This window comes from Patagioenas fasciata, chromosome 3, assembly GCF_037038585.1.
Source record: "Patagioenas fasciata isolate bPatFas1 chromosome 3, bPatFas1.hap1, whole genome shotgun sequence".
NCBI classification, from domain to species: Eukaryota; Metazoa; Chordata; class Aves; order Columbiformes; family Columbidae; genus Patagioenas; species Patagioenas fasciata.
In genome coordinates, this window is record NC_092522.1 from 51,834,794 (window position 1) to 51,857,684 (window position 22,891).

Below are 22,891 nucleotides of genomic sequence, written 5' to 3' on the forward strand. Positions count from 1 at the left end.
TAGGTGGGTGCTTTGTTGGTGGCCAGGATGAACCCAGCACACTTCCTTAAGTGTTTTGTACTCTGTGCACCGAGGATTTGTCTGCAGTACAATTCAGCAATGGCATCCCAGCCAATGACTCCTCACTCCATAGATTCCAGCTGAAAATGTGAGGAACCACCAAGGAGCCACCAAAGAGGTGTTCTGACCTTGGAGAGGAGCCCAGTGTCACCAATATAGAGTCAACATGGGAGACAGGACCTTGTGGCCTGCAGTTTGGGGAGCTGTTTCCGCTCTTTATTTTGTCATAGAACTTTACTGTAGTCATTTTTCCAATTGTAAAACAAGGGGAAAACCAACTTTTCCATTCCACAGGTAGCGTGAGGAAAAACTCCATTGCCTTGGTGATGAAAACCACAGCTATATGTGTTGATACAGAGAGCATGCTTACTCCTGGGACAGAGGGAGGATAAAGCTGCCCATCTGTCTTGGATATGATCTAAACAGAAACTGCCATATAGGATATCATTATGCATGGACAGCACACAGTTATAGAATTTATGTGGGTTTGTTTACTATTAAGGCAATAAGGAGAAGAGAGCACCATAAGCAAGGGTAGCAGGTAACGACTGCGGTGGGAGAAGGGGGAGCCGCAACTGATGGGTTTTCATCCTTCTGGGCTCCCTAAGCGTGCGTCCTCCCAGGCTGGCTCGGGTAAAAAGGCTTCGTGCGGTTAAAACAACAGCCCCAGGCTCTGCACGGGAAGGCCCGGGGCAGCCGGGGTGAGCTGTGCCGCGCCCCGCCGCCCGCCCCCGCCCTTCCCCATCACCAGGCAACGGCCCGCGGCCGCCCGACGGCCCTTCCGCCGGCGCCGCCCGCCTTGGCTGGCTACTCCGGCCGGGGGTGGCCCGGAGCAGGCGGCGGGGCTGGCCGCGGTCCGGGCGGAAAGCGGGGAAGGCACCCTGGCCCCGGCGGGCACAGGTACGATGTGCGGCCGGGGTAGGGGGGGAGCTCAGCCTGGCCCCCGCCACGGCATAACCAGCGGCCATGGCTTTAAATACTAACACTTTTGCTAAGCTGAGCGCGATGTGCAGCAGTTCAGCCGCGCTTCTGCGCCTTCGGGAACGTGCGTTTGGTGCTGCTGGCGGTGTCGCAGCGCTGAGAGGCTGCGGGCGCTCGGAGAGTGTGTGCAGAGCTGCCCGGGTGGGTGCGCGGCTGCGAGTGGGTGAGCAGCCCCGGACCCTGCCTGCAACCCGGCGCCAGCCTACAAGAGTTTTGGGAGGAAGCTGTTCAGCCTGAGACAGACAGGGCGGACCTGGGTGGTGTGCCAGATAGAAGTCATCACTTCAAGAAATTATTAAAATGGGTATTGCTGAAATGAAATCTCAAGGCAGGCAGCTTCCAGACCTGCGCTGTAGTCTGTCACCCTGAGGAATTGAAGACTTGACAAGAAAAAGCACCAGTCAGTCTACTGAGTCTAATTACACAGAGACATTCCGTGTTAGCTTGGCAAACAAGCATGTTTGATACCTAACCATTAAGGATTGTATTTCCTCCCATCAGTGTAAAACTGAGTGACTGGAACACATGAACTGCTGGCAGTAGCCATGGCCAGCACAAAGCCCCAGCTCACCTGAGCGCTTCCCCAGGGATGCTGGTGCAGGGTCTGCTGCTTGACATCAGCACAACTGCATGGGCTCAGAACCATGAGATCACAGATGACAGTGTCCTGCTGTCCTCAGGGGGAAGGTCTCTGCTTCTGGGTGCCACTTGGCAGCAGCGTTAGGTATGTGTTAAACTTGAATGATGTCAGAAACAGCTGTAGCATTTTTTGTATTATGGAAAAATGCCTGCAAACACACAAGTGGGTTTCCAAGTTATTAAGGAATGGGCTGAACACAAAGCCGTTGGGAATGCAGGCTAATGGGGAGATGGGTGTTCATCTGGGCACATGTTTATACAGAGTAAAGGGAGGGAAATTTGTGTTCATTCATTTAGACCAATGCTTTATCCTAGAGTTACTGTTTCATAATTGCACTTCAAGAGCTTCTGCTTATATGATATGACATCCTTAAAAGCAGATAGGTGCTCTTTGTTAGTTGAAATATTTTATTTTCTTAACACTTAATTACCAGGGAATTTGAGCCAATTACCTGTAAAGTACTCCCCAAATGCCAGAGGTATGAAAGATGTTCAATTAATACAAGCTGGCATGAACAAACTGCCAAAGAAGGCTTCATTGTTCGGACATTACTAACAGCTTAATTCATTATTACCTAGTGGAGAGTGTGATGGCACAGGATTCATGTACAACAGTGCTTTTCACTGAAACCTGCTAGTAGCAATGTTGAGCAGCACAGAAAAGACAAAGCTAACAGCAGTCTATAAGTTGACACATCCAAATGCTTAGCGTGGCTACTTTCAGTTACATCGTTTTTTTAATTTGTTATACTTGGCCAAGTTTTTAATCCAACTACTATAAAACTTGTTTAGTTTTCTCTATTTTTTTTTTTTTTCGTTTTGTAGTGTGACATAGTGCTGTTTAATAAGCAGACAGGAAAGAGAACTCCCTGGAAAGAAAGTGGAAGTGAAGATAACAAACATTTCCTGAGTCCACCACATTAGGTTTCTGTGCAAGCTATGCAGCAAGCCACCAGCTTTCTGAGGTCTGTAAAGAAGCAGTGACTGCGAGAGACACAGCAAGACTGCTTACCCCTTCGTGGTGTTTTATGTAAGTCCTGTTAGATCATGGCTGCACTTCAGTACCTACTTATCATCTCTCTCTCCTGTTCCTATAAACCACTCACCCAAGGAAAGCTCTCACTAAGGAGAATTCAACTGCTGCCTGTACAAGGAGGGAATCACTGATCTCTAAGGAGATTCAGAGAAATAATTCCAGTGCTGTCTAGATCTTGCTCCCTCCCAACACTAGCTTAAACCTGAGCTGGAATGGTACTGCAAATCTGACTGTAAAACATCATTACATACATTCATATTACTATTGTATTACTTTGGAATATAAAAAGTCATCTTATACAGAAATTCAGATTTTGGCCACACTCTCAGCCCATTAGTGAGGCCTGAGGTCCACTTCCAAAAGAAGCCTCATTCCTCACATCTTGGACCAAAGGCTGGCAAAAGATTACTCTTGTTCTCTGGCAAAAAGCTTTGCATTTCAACAAACCATAATTTTTTCCACAGAAAAAGCACCCTGGCCAACTCAGCTGCACACTGCTTTGGGTACTTTCAGGTGTGACATATTCCCTTGGTTTCTGTAGTTGTTTGGAAGACAGAGAATACTCATTCTGGAGTCTAAAACTCAACCTGAAAAGAAAGCAAGGATATCACTTTGGTAGTAGGATGTAAAAGGAGTTGTATCTAGTGTATGTCTCACCCACTTTGTATCTTATGCTTGCTATTGTCTGAAAGGAGGTGAAGGTCAGTATGTTAATACTGTATCAGAATAGTCCTCAGCACAAATATTCTTTCATCCAAGACACTCTCCATTCCAAACACAGAGTTTAATCCTCACGGTTTACACAGTTTACAAGGTTTCGGGAAATTAAAACTGAGACAGCAACACTCTCAAATCTACCAGTTCAGAGGACTTTTTTTTGCCCCCTGTGCCACCACCCAGTAGGACATCTTGTTTTAGTTTGGACTAGCTGGGGAGGGAAAAGCACACTTCATGAACTGTTTATATGAGAATTGCTATGCCCAAAATAACTCGAAATAGACAGGGACCGTAATCTACTTCCACTATAGCTAATGGGAAATGGTATTTCATTCAAAATCTATGTATGTTTCTATGGAACATAATTGTCTTGGGAGGAAAGCAATGAGAGAAGAATGTGCCCTGCTTTTCAGGATCTGAAGAGGAGCTCACTGGAGGAATAGCAGAACATTATCAGTGAGTTAAATCAGCTTGTGTCAAAGGAGGAAAAGAGCATTGATATCAATATGTGTTTTCCTGCTGTCTGCCATTAGTTTTGCATTGGCCTTTATAATCTTAATCAAGTTTACTCAGGGCAGGATAACACAATACATTAGCAGAATGTCTCAGCAGTGCAAAGTTGTGACCATTAAGCTGAAGGCAGTTGCAAAAGAAAAAAAAAAAGCAAATTCTAGGTATCTAAGAATAAGAAAAGCTTTGAGATAACTACTGCTCTAGTAAGCTGCCTCAAAAAAAAAAAGTAAATAAAGGGTGGAGACATAGCTCTGCAGCAATCAATGCTTTGTGCTGCCTTACAGCTATCTGGAATTGATGCCCTTTTGGAGAACTTTGAGCTGAAACACACCGTTTGACTTCTCAGTTGTGGATCATAAGAAACACACAGGGCGACATGCTTTGCTCATATTTTGGCAGTGATGGCATTAAGAGTACGGTAAGGGTGATGCCTGCCTGTGGCATTGGTTTCATTGTTTCTTTTGGCGATTCTGTTTCCTTTCAGCTAGTAATGTGGAAATGATGGCAGATGACTATGATACAAGAGAGATCTGGAGGCCTTTGGTGTTCCGTCTCCATGAGAATGCCCCTGCAGTAGTCCGTGAGGTTTTACTGGAACGCGGCTGGACTGAATTTGACAAAGAGGAGCAAGATGATGCCGACTGGAACCTGTACTGGCGGAACTCGCCTTTCCGTATGACAGACCACCACAGCATTAAACCCTGGCAGAGGCTCAACCACTACCCAGAAGCTGTCCGGATCACCAGAAAAGACTATTTGGCAAGGCATCTGAAACGTATGAGGGGATCATATGGATCAGCTCTGTATGAATTTAGTCCAGTGGCGTTCATCATGCCCAATGACTACATCAAATTCTTATCAGAATACAGCAAGGAGGGGCAGTCAGTAGGCAGAAGATCTAGCTACTGGATTTGCAAGCCTGTGGGTCTTTCCCGGGGAAGGGGCATACTCATTTTCCAAGACATTAAAGACTTAGTATATGACTGTACAGTTATTGTGCAGAAGTACATTAGCAACCCTTTGCTCATTTCAGGGTATAAACTGGATCTGCGCCTCTATGTCTGTGTCACCAGTTTTTGCCCCCTCACCATTTACACTTACGAAGAAGGGCTGGTGAGGTTTGCTACTGAAAAGTTTGACCTTGGTTCTCTGGACAATGTCTATGCCCACCTAACGAACACCAGCATCAACAAATACGGGGCTTCATATGAAAAATATAAGGAAGGCATTGGCTGTGGCAGCAAATGGACATTCAGCAAATTTCGTTCTTACCTTCAAATATTTGGGGTTGATGACATGCTCCTCTGGCAGAAAATCAATAACATAGTGATTCTCACCTTGCTTGCAGTAACCCCTTTACCAGTGGCTTCCAATTGCTTTGAGCTCTTTGGCTTTGACATCCTGATTGATGAGAAATTCAAGCCATGGCTTTTAGAAGTCAACTACAACCCAGCCTTGCGTTTAGACTGTTCCACTGATGACACTGTGAAGAGAAAACTTCTTCATGATATTGTTGAACTGCTGAACTACAGACAGATTGACGCTTTCAGGCAAAACCAAGTGGCCAGGACAAAGGCTGGTAGAAGACGGGTGCCCTGGAGCGCAGCGGGTGAGAGTGCCACCAGGGAGGCTCCTGGCTTACTCACTTGCCAAAAAGTAGCTAAATGTATTTCTGCTTCTTCTGTACAACCTGCCCTGCAGGCTGCAAGAGGATCAACTGGTAAGGTGGCTACCCTGAGCAAGAAAACTGCCAAAGCATATCCAAGAAAAACACTGACTTCCCAGATGCGGGAAAGGATGAACATGCCAAAACCACCCTCCCCAGAAAAAGCTGAAGCTAAAAATAAGCAACTCCAAGGAGCTGGGTATTCTCCACACAAATCTGACCAACTCAACCACTGGTTACCTACACCTGACTTCTGCAAGTGCAAGTTGACCACACGCCCCTATTTCCTTTCTGATAAAGACCAGAGACCTATCCCCCGGGTAGGAGATTTTGTCCTTATTTTTCCTTTCAATGAAGCTGCATTTCAAGCTTCCAAGGATGGGACAGATGTGAAGAGCATCATAAAGGAAATAAACAAATTAGTGAGCAAACAGTTACCATCAAAAGAGCAGAACACGAAGAAAAGGGTAGGATGTTTAACTTCTGTGTAAATTCATGGTGGTAGGTTGTATAGCCATATCATAAATTACAACTTCAGCTTGAAGGAGGTAGATGTACACTGAAACTGAATTAAAAAGAGAGATATCTCAAACAATACACAATTTTAAAATTGTAATTTAGCAATTACCATTAAAGATTAATTTTTAAAATTAAATTACTAATTTTTAAGTAATTCTTGCAATATTAAAGTAATCCTAGAATAAAAATGGAGAATTTAATTTCTCAAAACATTCTCAGAAATGACTTTTTTTGTTTATTATTTTTCTCCATGATCTTTGCTTCTTTTCTTTTCTTTTCTTTTCTGAACTAACGGTGCTTTATGGCTTGGAAAACCAGTCACTTTACATGGGGAACATTCAACATTCACTCATTTTACAAAGGTGCAGGTAATATGAATGACACAAACCTATCATGTTTTCGAAGAATCCAGTGAGCTTCCCAGCATTCATTTTCAGAAATTAATTTTACATTGTATGAAACAACAGTATGAAATGACTTCCATTTTATTACCAGTAGGATTCTGTAGAAATTCTTAGAGAAAGTAATTGTTTAAAGATATATATGCTGTTCCAGTGTTTTGTTTCAGAAAACCTCTTAAGAAAGAAATCATTGGGCTTCCCAAGGTAACAGAGGCAGACTTCACATTCGGAAGACTGGATCAAACCTGTCTCTCGCAGGCTCTGAATTAGCCACCTGGTGGGTACAGTGGTTAGGCAGCTTTGTTTTGCTTGCAATAAAACTTTTGCTATCAGCTGTGCTGGAAAAATACTGATGCTGAACTGAAGCATTTGAAATTATGGTCAAAATACTGCCCTGCCCTTGTGCATCTCTGTTGTCCTTAGCTGTTCAGAAGTTGGAGCATATTCTAAATTTGAATCAAAATTAAGGCCAAATAATGGCTGTAGCAGGCTTGCACTAATGCCAGAAAACCTGTGGAAAGGTGGAAAGATGAAAAGTGGGGTTTCCCAACTGTTCTATCTCCCTGAAGGATTCATAAATTATTTTCACTATAAACCCTCTAGGACAAAAACCATAGTAAAGTAGATACGTGCATTGCTACAGTTTAAGTACATATGCAGTCACACTTAAATTGGATTGCTTTCCTACAACAATGAACTATAGCTGGTAGGGTCATTGCTGCTTCTGGTGCACTAATGCAAGTGGGAGGTGGAGGAGATAGGTTGTGAGAATCAGCCTGAGAAAAATAATGTACACTGGTCTGTGCAGGACTCCCGCTTATACCTGACAGAGCTTGTTGTTTATGTAGGTGGTTTTCTGTCTCCTTTTCAAACCAAATCTGTGCCCCTTGTTTCAATAATCCCTTTGCTATTACACTATAAAATATTACCTGAAAAAGACACCTTGGTAAAAATGGTGGCCACACACTGGTTGACAAAAGTACGATGAAATCCCCAGTAGTCTCACCTTTTGATTTCACCAATGGAAGTTTTGCCATTGATATGCCAGAAAGTAGAACCAGGCCCATACTTGGGTACCATCACAAGCTCCCTTTAAGCAGGCGCCAACCAGGGCAATGCACACATCAGCAACGTGTTTGCACACATCAGCAAGGTGCCTGCACACATGTGTGTCTACACCAACACAGTTTTACAGACTGCCTTGCAAATGTCCCTTGTGTGTTACACCTGTGCGGGATCGCAGGCCTCGTTATTCCAGAATCTGAGTGCTTCCTCCAAGTGCAGTAGAGAGTGCTTAATGAAGCAAGGAGTAAGCAGCATACAAATAAAATCATTCCTTATTTGATTTACAATTGGAAGGGATTATATACACAGGTTATTGAATGGCAAATGGTGATTTAAGGCTAAAAGCTGCAAATAAAGCCTGTTTTCTCTATTACTATGGAAACAGAGAGAATGTCAGCATATTAACTGGAGAACAGGGACCTTTTGTTAAAAGGAATTCCTGGGAATAAAAACAGTGATCCTCTACAAAACATTCGTATCACATCTAGTTTCCCAGCCAAACTGAAAACATTAATCACATTCACTCCATTCGTGATGCTTAATTGAGAAGAAAAAACCAAACAATGTAGATTTGTTTTAGTGAGTAAAAGGCATCACTGAACTGAAATTCTTGGTGAAACATGTGGAAAAGAACAATCTCTTGGATTTCTTTTAATTAGAGATTCCTTTTACAAAACACATAAAATATATTGAATATTTCAGTAGTGAAAAGAACAGGTTTAGAAACTGTTCCTTTGTTATACATGAGTAAAGGAAAAACAATGCAATTCTATTATCACAGCAGCTGACATCAAAACTGCATGGATATTCAGGGTATCATGATTAAATTAATAAACTGCAGCATATGTATGATCAATATTAGCAATGCTTCTTGTTGTATTCAGTCAATTTCTTCCAAAGATGCTCTGTGATTTGGTGATTTGTAGACAGTCTGACTCACTAGAAACTGAAGAGAAGAAAGAGAAATTCCATAATATTACAATTATTTTGCACTTAGGTGTGAGAAAAAGCTAAAGCAGCATGCTGTGAAAGTGTGTTTGTTGCTAAGGAAATTGAAGGGCATGAGCAGATAATTGGCCGCCTTAGTCAATGGGCAGGTAATGAATGAGTTGAAGTCTACAAGGGAAATGCTTCAGTGCTTTGGAAAAATTCGAGATAGATGATGGACACGCAGTCCACGGGGAAGGCAGTTGAAAGCAGCATGTGATAAATGATTTGTTCTCCTAGGTATCAAGTGTAATCCAAGGAGCCTTGAGGCTGGAAAGATTCACTGACCAGAAATATTTTTCGACTACTGGCAGAATAAAGGCAGTAGTGAGAGAAGTGAATTCAAAAACAAAGCATCACAGAGGAGGTCTGATGAAAGAGTGCTGAAGGAAAAAAAGTGGGCTGTTTCATCCAGAATAATGACTAGAATTGAATAAATATTACATTTTGTCTTCAAATGCATGAGACAGGGTTCTTAGATTATGATCATATAATTATTGAATCATTTACATTGGAAGAGACATCCAGAGGTGTGACTGTTCACTGAACTCCCACCCAGGTTTTGTCTAATGTACAGCTCATTTTAAGGTCTGATGCACGTTGGGATCTTCTGCTCCAAAGAACCCAGCCAAACTGAAAACATCAGTCGCTTCCACCTTTTTAATGGTGGTTAAGAGAGGAAAAAAGAAAGAAAAAACAATAAAAACACAAAACAAACAAACCAACCCAAATCAAACCAAACCAACAACAAGCTCCCAAACAAGCAAATGTAGATTTTAGTCAGCAGAAGGCAGCACTGAACTGAAATGCAAAAAACTTTGAGGTTCTTATGCCATGCTTCTTAACTTTAGCCACTTTTGTCACTAACTAGAAGAAAAACAGGGGAAAGTGTGATCAGTATCATGAAACAAACACTTTGATGAAAAGTACTATGGGCATTTATTTTATTGAGACATACATGACTGCATTTCCTTGAAGTCTCACTTGGAAGACATTTCATTTGGGTAAAGTTATTCCACACTGAGCACCAGTCACTCAACCAAAGTAAATTTCAGCTCTACAGATCCATCCATTCATTTTCACAAGGCTTAAATCTTCTTAACAGTTCTGATGTGATGGGAAAATAGGTTGAGCTACTTACGCAGAGTACCGCCCTTTGATGGGAGGAATCACCTCTTGTCTAGGATGATATTACCCTCTTCATCTTTGATTCGAACTCGTCCAGTGGAGTACTTGGTTTCTTGTCTGCCATTGCAGTACACAGTTTTTACAGTGCCATCTGGGTACTCCCGTCTCTTGAACTGCGCAGTGTGAACCTCCTTTTGGCCATTACTGAATGTCACTATTTTATCTCCATTCCTGAAAGAAACAGCAATGAATTAAGTGATGAGAAGGCACTATCTGTTATTAACCTGTCTCACTGAGCCATATAATGCGACACAATGGAAATGGAAAATAATGTCAAATGACAACTCCCTCACATTGTAATTCACCTCAGAATTTATATGGGTTGGCATTAGAGATCTGATCTCACAATAAGATTTCAATACAAAAGTACTTCAGTACATAGTATAATACCTAATGAATGGTGGCATCTGCCTTTTAAATGACTTCTTCATACAAGGCTCTCAAGGCACTTTGCAAGCAAGAAATCTATTTTACAACAGGATCCTCCCTAAGTCCAGAAGAGGCATGTCTAAGAAAGTGCTGTTGATATTTTTCCTCATTTTACATGGAGAAATTGAGAGATAATACATTAAATGCCTTGCCTGAGATCAGAAAGTGTGCCAAAAAGCTAGGAATAGAGCTCAGAAGTCATCATCTGAAGTCCCATTGTTAACATAGATGATTGGTCATCTCCCAGTAACCTTGACCAGTGTAAAGTTACATGGAACTAAATGAGGAATATTTCACAGTCCCTTTGCCAGTGACAAATGGTGATCTATCATCCAAGGTGGAAGTTAACAAATTTTCAGTGCTTCATTGTAGCAAAACCTTTGTTATCTTACAAATAATTTCTCCTTACATCTGGAAATTTCCCAGCCATGCAGAATCCAACCACAGTTTGAAATGCCATTATCACTGTACCTGTGCCCAATGCCTGGTTCCTGTAATTAACTCAAGACTTACTTTTCTACTTTTACTACTGTACCATCTGGGAAAAAAGTTTCCTTGAATCCATCACTATAGAGGCATTTCACTGTGTGATCTGGGAACACAATTTCTTGTGTGCCATCAGGATAATGTTTTTCTGTGGAAAAGAAGGTGTTAAAAGTCTGTCTATTATAATATCCTTTCATGTTGCTTTACACAGAGCTAGATCAGATTTTTTTTTTACATTTTAGTGAGGATGGAAATGATATCCAGCATACTGCTGAAGAAATTAAAGGATCACATAATCAGATAATCAAAATTAGAAGAGATGCATTTACACCCCATTATAATCTTTGCTTTGTAGGAGGAAACTGAGTGGTAAAGTGATGGAAGAGACTGAAAGTCAAATGCAAAGACAATGCAAATTGAGAAAAAAAAAAACAGTCTGCTGGAGTCAGAAGCAAATGACACTTTCATAGCAGAAACCTTCTTGTGCATGTAGTTCACATTTATGAGCTCTTGCATACCTATCTGATTATTAGGGAACTGCAGCACCTCCAGGCCATCTGGGTAAGCAGTGTGGGTTGTCTGTGCATCTGCATAATAATAAATCTGGAAGGAGAGTAAAGTGTTTGCAGCATATTCATAATATTTGCATAAGCAGATTCAACCATAACAATATGCTTAAAAATAAGCCAGCTTAAAAAAAGTCATTTCAAGGTCTTTTTCTGTATCTGTCACCTATAAAAGTAGCTATGTTTGCTTTGCTGTTCCTTCCCCTCATTCACATCTCTCCTCGTGGCTGTACAAGACAACAGTGCAGGCACGGAAGTCATCTTCCCATCTCTTTGCTTTGTCTCCCCATCCATGCACTATTGGTTTAAAATAGTCCCACTGCTGCCAAGGCCTCACTTATTTCCTCGTTAGCTCAAATTATTATTAACAATTTATAGTTACGTAATACCAAGAAGGAGGAAGCCCCTGTCCTGCCTACACTAGAAATGTATGAAACTCAGTCCTTGCTTCAGATGACTGCCCCTGCCCTTCACCTTCTCTCAGTCTCCTTTAATCTTCTTGGCCAACTACCCATTTGTTCCTTTGACTGTGCCGCCTTCTCTTTCCACTTTTGTCCTTGCAGATGAAGCAGTCTCACCATTCATGGTTCTTAAACTAACACCCTTCCTCATAAATTTCTTTCAGAACCAACAGATCAAGATAAATCATATGACCTTGTTGGAAAATCATTTAGTAATTTAATTTTCCTTAAAGAAAAAACAATGTTACACACCACTCTCTGATCTGGCATGATCTTCTTTACATCTCCATTGAAAAAGCTGATCGTAGTCATCCTTTTATCAGCACTGATCTCTTTTTTAGTACCATTGTGAAAAGTGATGATTCGGCGTCCGTCAGTGAGCACCTCTTCTACCTTCAAACACATAGAGCATCTGATGTAAATGAAGTTAAAGGAGATGAGTAATATTGCACTGTCTTCCAATTAAATTGGAGCTTGAAGTAAGTCACACTTTCCTTTGTATTTCAAAAGCTAGCTCTGCAGCACAGGTACATTATTTTTGCTTCATTTGTGCGTAAAAGAGACCAAAAGTATTTTTCACAAAATTAACTCACTTCTAGCACTCGGTCCACATTTGCACCCTACCACCTTGCTTTTTTGTTAAGCAAGGTGAAGCACACAGCCCTGTGGCCATAGGGAAGCCATTCAGGGTTTTCCTTCACCAGCTTCAGTGAGTTGCTGGCTGTATCTACTTTCACATATGGTGGTACACCTTCCACACAGGTCATTCAAGAGACCCCTGTTCTAGATTGTGTGAACCAAAGTGATTGAACTTGATGTATCAAGACAGACTGCCAACGTATGTTAACAACTATTTCATTTCAGGTAATGTAAGATTGTTCAGACATTCAGTACTACCAAATAAAATGTGGCTGTATGCAGAGATCTACAAAATTGCTGAAGTCTTCTTAACAACAGGTGGCAATAATGTCATCAGTGTGCTCAATGTTCTGTTGTTCTATGAACAATGCATTGGTCAAAGAAGACTTCATACCTAACATAGCCACTGGTTAATCAATTTCCTGGAGTTACTATGGCAGCTCGTTCTGTTCAGCATATATCAAATCCCATAACATGGTTATTTTGCTGAAGTTCAAGGAAGAAGACAATCAGAAGCTGCTCTATAGCTCTGCCATATGATTCCAATTTTATCAGACTCTCCACAAAAAGGGAATACCTCCCAACCAAAAACAAGGAATAAATATGCTTGAGAGAAATGTATGTGGTATTTCCCCAAACAGTCATTGTAATGGTTATTGATGGCAAGATTTTAGTTTTTTAGAAATTATTTTATTTAAAAATTACTAGTTTGTAATGGAAAGATGTTCTTACACCTACTTATGACAAAAGGCATTGCTGCAAAAAGTTCCACATAGTTTAAACGAGAACTAATATTTTTATCTAAAGGTATCAATCCCCCTTTTGACTTTTCTCTCTAATTGCACAGGAAAGTCCAGCCCAACGCTCAATTTTATAAATAAATTTTTCTTTTGAGGATGAAAACAACAGATACTGTATTTTCTACTTCTACAAGAGGGAAATGTGATTCTTAGAAGCTTTCACAGAGCTCATCTCAGCATTAGCAGTAAAAGAACTGTCATCTTAAACCAATATTCCCTGAACAACTGCTATATTGCAAAAGCTATTTCTATGACTGCTCACTGGAAGTTATCCATTAATCAATGCCTGTATTGGTGGTGTGAGAAGCCCAGAATGGAACTGACACAGAAACTGAATTACTTGACAACTGTAATTTGTCAGAGATTGCCCTCAGCCAGTATCACAGGAATGTTTTAATAGGATGAGCCTGCTTAGAGTAGTGCAATAGAAGAAATATCTGGGACTGAGTTCATATCTGGCCCAGATGAGAAGAGACAGTGTTGGAAAGAGTGCTTGCCTATCAGCAGGGAAACTAGTACCAGTTCACTTGGTCGCCTTGCTGACAACCTTTCCCAGCAGCAAGACACCAGATTTCCTGTGCATGGACTCATCTACAGAATCAGCCTTTCAAGATCATTCCTGAGGTGCTGTGCAGGAAAGGTGTCATGGCCACTCAGGAATGAATTATCCAGTTTGGTGTCAATGAGGGTAGGGACACAACAGGAAGCCAGCAAGAATTGCTCGCTTGTCCCCTCCTGGAAGGCAGGAATTTCCAGAAAAGGGGCAAAAGCAGCTGCCATGCTGAGCTATGGGCTTCAGGACAAGGCACAGTTGGAAACAATCTCAAAACGCAGCTGGGGAGTTGCTGGGGATTTTGACAGGTGGCTTGAGCGAGCTGGAAAGGCTGCATTGAGCACAGCTCTGCTGATGCTACTTCAGGTGTAGACAGCTGTCTATAAGAAAAGGCATTTCCCACATGTAGTGTCCAGCTGGCACAGCTCACTGCCATTAGACTCACTTCCAAGGAAATAAAAGTACAGCCTTTAATCTTGCTCTACAAAACACCATCACTACCCCACTAGCACATCTCTAATGGTAAGTATATTATTCCTCACAGCCTGCAAATGAGGTAGCTGAAACAAAGAGGACTTGGTGAAAGTCATAGAGCAAATCCATGTCAGAGACAAGAAAATAATTTGGTTACTTGATTTCCAGCCCATCAGCTATGTATATTGCCTACCATTCATGGTGGGAACTTTACACTTTATCTCTCCTTTAAGGAATAGACACTTAATTGGAGACATAATCATCTCTGGCTACTTGAAGTAGTGATTCCCATCTATACTACAGTCCTATTGGTGATTTCTGCAAGTAATTTTGCATCCTACGTTATCTCACCTTTCCATCACGATACTCTATTTTTTCCTGCACCTTTTCCTCACTTTTTCTTCTTTCTTGATGTAATACCGATTTTTGAGATAATATTGATTTTGGAGGCTATATAATGAAAACATCGCAGTTAGTGTTATATAAACAGAACTCGGTTTAACATATTTTAATTAAATATGCAAACCCCATGTTTACTTTCACACACACAGAGGAAAGTTGCCCTTCTTTCTGGTATTGCCTTGCATTTGTAATGAATTTTCATTTGTAGTGAATTTCAGTCGTAACTAGAAGTGTTGCACATTAACTCCAATTAACTTCAGTTTGCAGAGCAAAACATAGCATAGAGAAAGTCCAAAACTGAGGGGACAAGAGTACATTCTGGTGAAACTACACTACAGGAAACTGAGAGAATAAACACAAGAACAAATATCTCTGAACATTGGGTTACTGATTTGCAAAAAAGGGTACATGTATTAACTAGACACACTCTTCCAAAACAAACTGCACGGTTCTTAGCTGTAGGTAATGCTAACTATGTAACTATTCACGATGTTACACATCCAATTTACCGCTACAGTCAGTGCCCTTTGCACTGTTCAGCAGCTTTATAAAGGAGCCTTAAGTTAATTGACATCTGGCACTTAACATATAGAACAGTTACTAACTAATGTTAATTACAGTTGGAAGAGGTGATGTGTTTTGAATTGTGTGATCCAAAGAACAGAGAGTACTACTCCCCAGAGGGCAATTATATGCTCCAGTATAAAGCTGTAAGTACAATGCTTTAAGTTGCCATATCCATCCCTAAAGCTCTGTGTCCATTGCATAGCACAGGAAATAGGAATGGAAGATTTTCTTTTTCTTGGTGTGTTTTATTTCAGTTCAGAAATGGAAAGAAGATAGCTGCTGACCAGATAAAAGCCAGAACCATAAGTTTCTCAAACCTTTGCTTCAGCATCCAGAAAAGCAGAACTGTCCGAAGGTACTTTGTTGTCATAAGTAGTTATGCCACTTCTCCTGCGTGTGGTCACAAAAGCCACTTTATTCTGAGGTTTTAGTGATTTTTCCAGTTTTTTAAGATTAAGAGTCTCTTCTTCCTGAGCCAAAATTAAAATGTTAACTAGCAACATAAATTTATTGATGTCCAATGGTTGTGCAGGAATATATTGATAAGGAAATCTACTATATTATTTGAATCCATTGCAATATTGCTTTAAAGAGTGTATTTATTATGAGGAGAGGCAAGAAAATAAAACTAGGAGAATATTGTTCCCAGCTAAATGGGAGTTAGCATACTATCTATGAAAACTTAAGATCACAGACACTGAATTATTTTATAGAGTTACATAGTGAAATACCTCAGTTACTTCATCATTACTGCAGAGTGCAAAGCTGCAAGTGTTGTTGCTGTGGTTATGTGAGAGAGACATGTCTTCTGAGCTATCAGAAATGGGCAACGGCCTGCCTATGAAAAAAAGAAAAGTGAAAGGGATGGTCATTGAAAGCATATGAAAATGGCTGCATCACATGTTTCCATACCTATTTCAGAAGACTTTTTTAAAGATGCTAGCTCTCAGATTCTTGTAAGACATTGTTTCTTATATTGATAGTATTTGCTAACGGCTTGCTTATCCTCCTGAAGGTGCTTTATTCTGGACCAAAGACAATGCAGACCATGTCCATTCTCCGCCTTCTGGGCTTCCAGGACAGCAAACTACATGAGTAAATTGCAGCCAATGGCACAATCTGTTCTCCCTCTCTTGTAAGATACAATTTTGTAATTCATCTAAGAATCATAGGAGAATTTTACTGACAACATATTGCCTGTGAGCCAAGAGCTGGGGACCAGTGTCTCCAAGTCATTTGCAGACCACTCTAAGCAGGCAGAAAGTTCCCACAAATCTTACCTTTCACACAGGAAGATAAGTTAGGCTCCTTAAAATTATGCTGATGTGAGACAGCTCCAGGTAACTTCCTATCATCTGTTCTTCTTCCAGTCAGAGAGAGTTGATGTACAACCTGCAGCAAAATGGAGAGGTCCTGACATACAGTCATGCTTCTCTACAACATGGGAGCTAACAGTGACATGGCCAGAGTGCACTTCCACTTCCTTGGACTTTAGCTGCTTGTGCACAGAACCTGCTGATATGGTGCAGGTGCCTAATCTTGGTTCAGACTGTTGTGAAGAAAGAGATGTGGGTGAAAGCTGGAAGAAGCCTGAGACAGTCCCCACTCACCCCCTTCTTTTCTCGGGAACTGCATTTCAGCTGTGGCTCTCACACTTAGTCCTTGTTGGGTTGCATTGCAGCCATGCCTGAGCCTGGCCATGCGCTTTATTGATTGAAACCCCAGCCCTGACTCATGGACTGACTTTCTGATGTAACCCCAGACCTGAATCATCACTATGGGCTTTGACACTTGGTATTCTGGCCTGACCCTGATTCCCATTGCCAGCCTGCCCTTCTCCCTGACTGGGACAATGGGACGGGCCCTTCCCTGCCAAACCCCCTGGGGAGCCCCTGATGCTCCCAGGCCCTGGTCCCAGGGAGCTCCTGGCTCATGCGATGTCCCAGTGCTTGGTGCTTGTGATGATCTCTGAACTTTTTCTGAGGGCAGGGGTGGCAGGTTTCAAAGCCTTCACACATGCTTTAGCCTGCAGATACCTGAATACCTCAGTGTATGTACAGTCTCTGAGATAATTTCTGCCAAAAAAACCTGCAGTACCGGGGAAAGAAGACCAAGAAACAGTTATGTATGGATCATGATCTTGATCCAGCTTCTGAACAATACTGTAAAAATAAAATAAAGGCAGCCTAAGTAGACCATGCTACTGGCTTACTTTTTCTGGTTCAAAAGGTGTCAGTCTTCCTTGGTGAGGCATTCTCCTGCCAATTGGTGTTGTGCTTCTGCCAAGGGAGCAGTTGGATGGCTTCTTTTCTTGATGTTCCTTTGTCACCAATCTCGAAGGATCAGTCTTTTGCACAGAACTTTTTATTGCCTAAAAGTTTGAATACATTTGTATTAAGCTGATATAAACATCTTCAAATAGCATTAAAAATGCTTCTACAACAGGTGCATTATTAGGCATTTAAAATTTTAGGAAAATATTGATTTTTGTATCTGGACATACACACAGATGAACAACACACACACACGTTTTATACTTAAAACTTTATCTGGATGTTATTTTGCTTCCCACATTTTTCTCGACTTGGAGAATGATGCGGGTTGCGAGCAATTGTAGGCACATAGTGTGACACCAACAGCTGCTCTCAGGCTCTGATCACACTGTCCACCAACATGAAAAATATCCCTCCCTGGGACACCACAGCTGAGCTGACTCCAGTAAAATATATTGCATGACAGTTCATTTTTACTTGCCAGTTGTCCATCCTTTTTACATTTTGCCCTCAAACCTCTCCATCAGTTAAGACTGACACAAGCCTCGTAGGACCCTGAGACAGATATAAGCCACAGAAGGGAATTAGATATGAACAGCTTCAAGCAATCTGTATCAGATATTTAAACTGGAAAGATCACAGTTGCTCAAAAGCAAACCAATTTGCTTGGAGAAAATTCCCCGATTTTTCTTGGAGACCTTAGATCAGAGCACAGAGGAAACATACAATATTCCTGCATGATCACCATGAGATTATGGGATTTATGCAATGACTGCCAGGGGTTGGCAGCTGCAAAGAAAACATTACATTGGTATGACAGTAAAACTGAGGCTGCACTCTTGCCTAGTCAAAATGTTGAAGGTACTGAACCAAATGCAGAAATATCTGGCAGTGTGAGACAAAGGCCCACATTGCTGAAGTCATCCCAGAAATGGCAAGGACAATGTCCTTGTCTGATAGATCTGATAGCAGAAGAATCTCTAATGCATTGATCTGGTGGATGACTAGGAGTGAGCACATGATGATCAGAAACAGAGGAACATTCAAAAACCTGTGGAAATGGTACCAGGTACTCTGATTTTGAAATGTCTCACACACAGGAAAGTGGCTGATTGGGAAGGTGAGTGTAAGCAGTCCATGGAAAGAATATATTTGCCATTGGCTTCATTTGCCCAAGCCCGTGAACTCAAGGGACATGGAACTAACAAAGCACAAACACAGGATGATTGCACAATTACTTCACTGACAACTGTCACTACGGCCATTTTTTGACATCTGTAAAGTTTTGTCCATTTGATCAATTAAATTTAGGTGATTTGTTGTGGATAGTAATCGCTTATTTATATTAATAAATGACATTACAATTTAATGGGTGTGCTTACAAGGAAGAAGCCAAGAAAGAAACCCTATGGTAAAATTTTAAAGGGCTACATCTTTTCCTCCAACCATAAAATGGTTCTGAGCAGGAGACAGGTAATTGATTAACTTCTTCAGACATAGACACTAAAAAGTACAGAAATTAATTGAATTAATGGAATACGATTTGTATTTTAAATTTAAAGATGTTTTCTGCAGACAGATTCTGTGAATATGCCTGAGTTCTCTAAATATGATCATTATTTCAAATATGAACCAGTGAACTGTCAAAATATACCTGGGACTTCAGATAAAGACAAATTATATAGTACTAAAGATCTTTAAAACTATTTTTGATAAAGAGATATTATCTCAGAAATTGCAGAAGGATAGAAACAAAGAGATCATAAGCCATCATTTTATTGCTAAAGGTCTCAAGACTGAAACTCCAAAGTGATCTGAGAGAACTTGAAAAGCTAATGGTGCAGTTTTACAGCAATTCAAGCCAATCTCAGTCCAAACTGCTGGAGTCCCACTCCTCTTCCTCTGTCCCCAGATCTATGCTATCAGGCATGCAATAAAGAGCAGGAGAACGTGCTGGTACTCAGGGCCCACCTAGGCCAGAGATGATACTTTAAAAATGTTACATTCTCCTTGATTCTTACACTCAACAATAATTCTTTACATTTTCTAATGAGATTTTCCTCCCACAGGTTAACACCTATAGTTCTTTGTCATTCCGATATAAATCAAATTGTCCTGGAAATCTTTCATTTGCTAGTTCCCATAAATAGGTATCTCTTGTGGCCTTCAAGTATCACAGTTTGTATCACATAGAATTTGCATTCCCACTAACAGATCAAAAAATTGAGAAAAAGCAAGAAATACTCATGCATAAAGCAGTGAAAATTCTAATGCTACAAAAGTCCACCTACCTGTTCCCAGAACGCATAGTTCCCTGCTTCAGAATTAGTAAATGGTCAGGAAGAATATTCATAGACAATGAAATAACATCTTTAAAGGTCATCAAAATCCCTTGCAAAATTGGATAGTAAAATTCCTCTAATAAGATTGGAAGTAAGTGCATGTGACCATGGTTGAAATGTTTCCAAGAAAAACCCTAATAAATGTTATCAGCCTACCTTCCAGTAGAACTGCCCACCTGTGCAAATTAACGTATCTTTTCTCATAGAAATAACTGACATGTATCCATAGTTGCATGTCTGGCAGGAAACTGACAACTTGTTCTTGCCAAATGTATAACATGATACATTCAGAAACCAGCTTGTTTGGAGACAATTTCTATTAATAAATATTTGTAATTAATAAATATTAACCATTTTGGCCAATCCATACATATTTCAAGCCGTATTCTGAAAGAATCACTAATGCAGTTAAAATTGACATTTTTCTTGTCTCACCCAAGCACAGCTTGAAGTGACCCCTTTCTCACCAGCTAGGTCGTGCTACGGTACAAACAGAAATCATCATTGATAAAAGGAACAAGAATATATGTTTTTCAGAGATGCAGAACATCTCTCAGATATGTATTTTTTTTTCATAAAGTCTTCTTCTAAAAAAATCTGTCTTTAATCTGTACTGATCATTGTTCAGATTTGCTACCCAGTTGTTTTTGTACATATCCTCAAATTCTATTAGCTTTGTCAGATGTTAAATCTTGTTTTTTCTTCTTGATTACAGCTGATAAAAGTCACCAGTCCTAGCTAGCTTTAACTTAAATATCTCATAGAGATATAAACCTGTCCGTGTGGCATGCATTTCTACTTCTGTTACTCGAGGTTATCCCGTTCACTTTGAGGCACTCCCATGCAAAGTTTCTCAACTCTGGACAGAAACAGCATGAGAGTTTGTTTTATCTATGTCCAAAATTTAGAATTGTCCAGATTCACAGAATCTTTGAGGGAAAGCATCCACCTGCTAGCAAGAGACCTGAAATACAAAGGAAACACAAGTGAGTCACCATGTTCTGATCTATGGTTACAACACAGATTTTGGGCTTCTGTTTAAGTTCCATGTACCTGAGCGATCAACTCTAGATTCCAATAATCAGCAGCCACTCTATTCACTGCAAGGCCTTCTTCTGAGATCAGATCCGATAAAAAATGTGTGTCTCTGTCAAACATTTCAAAGTTCGCTCAGGACACGTGGGCACTATGCCCACCAGTCTAGCTCCTGCTTGTACTGGATTCCAGTTGGATTAGATCCAATGCTGGATGGATGGTGAAAGCTCAGATAATGGCAAGCTCAAAAGTCTGCTGTCCTCAGCTCCCCCCTTCTCAGAACTGTTGCTGAAGCCACAAATGTTTTTGCATGTGGCTGTGTGCCACAGGAGGAAAATTAACTCAGTAGGTCTTAGGGAGTCTCTATGTAGAACAAATGTTTCTGTTTTTTCCTCATTTTGCAAGAGTGCTTAAGATGTTCAGATGAAACAAACTCTTTCATACCTTGAAAATTTCCAGGGTAAGCTACCAAAGATAGATTTTTTTACTGGCCGCTTTAACTGCAGATATTATATACCGTATTACTTGTCTGGCTTGTAATTCTGTTCACCGCAACACAGAGGAATGGAGAGATCCCAGCTCTAGAAGGCACTGGGGAGATCTGACATCAGTATAGAACTAATAAACCAAACTCCTCCAGCTAAACCCTCAACCTCTGACTTATAAAAAACACATATTGCTTAGCCTTGAAGGCAGGCACATAATACCTGCATCCTCCTTGAAGCTACTATTTAACATGTGACTGATTCTGCTCTTTTAAGCATATTCAGTTTATAGTAATTCTTATAATTATCTCTTTTCATACAATGCAGGATTCACTAAAGCCACCATCTTGTGACTTTCAAGTCACACACTGTCATGATCACTACATTGGAATAGTTGCCTCCTTTCTCATCTGACATATTTTACATTGATCTCAGTCCTTAAACAGGCAGAGACAACAGTGTGTTGGGTGACCTGAGCTAAGTTTTGCTTTAGCCAATGGAGGCAGAAGGTTAGTTTCCAGTAGGTAGGAAGAGTTTCAGAGATTGTTCACTTGAACAAAGCACAGATTTCAGCTAACTGTGCAGAAAAGGAAGAATGGGGACTTGTCATATTCAAGATGTTCATAATAAGAAGCAAGAAATTCAAAGCCAAGAGAAAGAAAAGGATTACAAGATATTTAGATATCTATATATTCCAAACAGTGAGATGTATAAGAAATGCAGTAAACTGGCTGTGGAGAAGCAGCCAGAAACAAGCATCTCACTTGACATACTGAGTTAACTTGTCACAGCTTGTAAAAAGCTAAGTGCTTTTCCCTCTGACTTTATCAGACAGGAAGGCCACTAGTGCTTATTGGCAAGTAAGGCCGCAAATAGCAAAATACTGCATTTATGGTTTGCTGAGGCAAGGTATGCCAGTTCTCTGTAAAATCAATCCATGAAATATCAAGTCCAGTTAATTCAGAGCATATCTGGAAACAACAGACAATTCAGTTAGGTCTGGAAAAGGTAAAAAAGTGTTGTCACCTGCTACTGCAAAACCAGGAAAAAAACTACAAGCGAAGTTGTTCTGAATCACAGCACAATCGCACTGCAAGAAAACATGACCATGCTTATACAGGGACTTTCATTTGCACAAATTTTGATTACAAATAATGTTCTCTTTGATAAATATTTGAAACTATGGAAAAGTTATTACTGGCAATAAGAGTACATACCTTGCTATTCACATCTCTAAAGAGATGTTTCTGCAAAGATGTCTTTGGGCCCACATGAGAGATGCTGTAGTTCTTGTGATTATCTCTCCAGGATCTTTCTTCTTGTTTGGGAGAAGATGCTGTCTCTCGCAGAATAGCTTCTGCAACCTAATGGAGAATTTATTATAAATACATAATTTTACGTTCAAGGCACAGCTGGTAGAATCAAACAACACTCAAAGCCATCTGAGCTTTGAGCTTTTCTTTTGTAATAAATACAGTTATATTTAAACACAATGAATGAAATTCAGCATCTTGCACTCTATGGACTGAAACACCCTGATATCAGACACAAGAATCTTTGCATATAGCATCCTAGCATCTTTACATACAGCATCCTAATATTACTCT

The 22,891-nt window shown here is 40.6% G+C and overlaps 1 protein-coding gene, 1 long non-coding RNA gene and 1 pseudogene across 4 annotated transcripts; 2 read left to right on the top strand and 1 right to left on the bottom strand.

The window, feature by feature from the left end:
- The first annotated feature begins 856 nt into the window (after positions 1-856).
- TTLL2 (tubulin tyrosine ligase like 2) lies at positions 857-6,341 on the top strand. 3 transcript variants are annotated; one of them, XM_065835343.2, is made up of 3 exons: positions 879-960; positions 2,506-2,710; positions 4,431-6,341. In XM_065835343.2, the coding sequence occupies exon 3, from the start codon at positions 4,445-4,447 to the stop codon at positions 6,101-6,103; it is 1,659 nt and encodes a 552-aa protein (XP_065691415.1). In that variant the 5' UTR covers positions 879-960; positions 2,506-2,710; positions 4,431-4,444; the 3' UTR covers positions 6,104-6,341. The 3 variants fall into 3 exon arrangements, with proteins under 3 accessions (XP_071662455.1, XP_065691415.1, XP_071662454.1); XM_071806353.1 differs by lacking the exon at positions 879-960 and adding an exon at positions 978-1,765; XM_071806354.1 differs by lacking the exon at positions 2,506-2,710 and having other exon boundaries at positions 857-960.
- Positions 6,342-9,511: 3,170 nt separating this feature from the next.
- LOC136099247 (uncharacterized) overlaps positions 9,512-22,891 on the bottom strand; it is a 32,717-nt pseudogene continuing 19,337 nt past the window's right edge.
- On the top strand, positions 15,064-17,344 carry LOC139827724 (uncharacterized). Its single transcript, XR_011738642.1, has 3 exons — positions 15,064-15,292; positions 15,404-15,504; positions 16,165-17,344. It is a non-coding gene; the product is annotated as an uncharacterized lncRNA (long non-coding RNA).

What these genes read in the sequence shown, in the direction of transcription:
- TTLL2 (XM_071806354.1), top strand. Translation starts at nt 4,445, where the DNA reads ATGATGGCAGATGACTATGATACAAGAGAGATCTGGAGGCCTTTGGTG.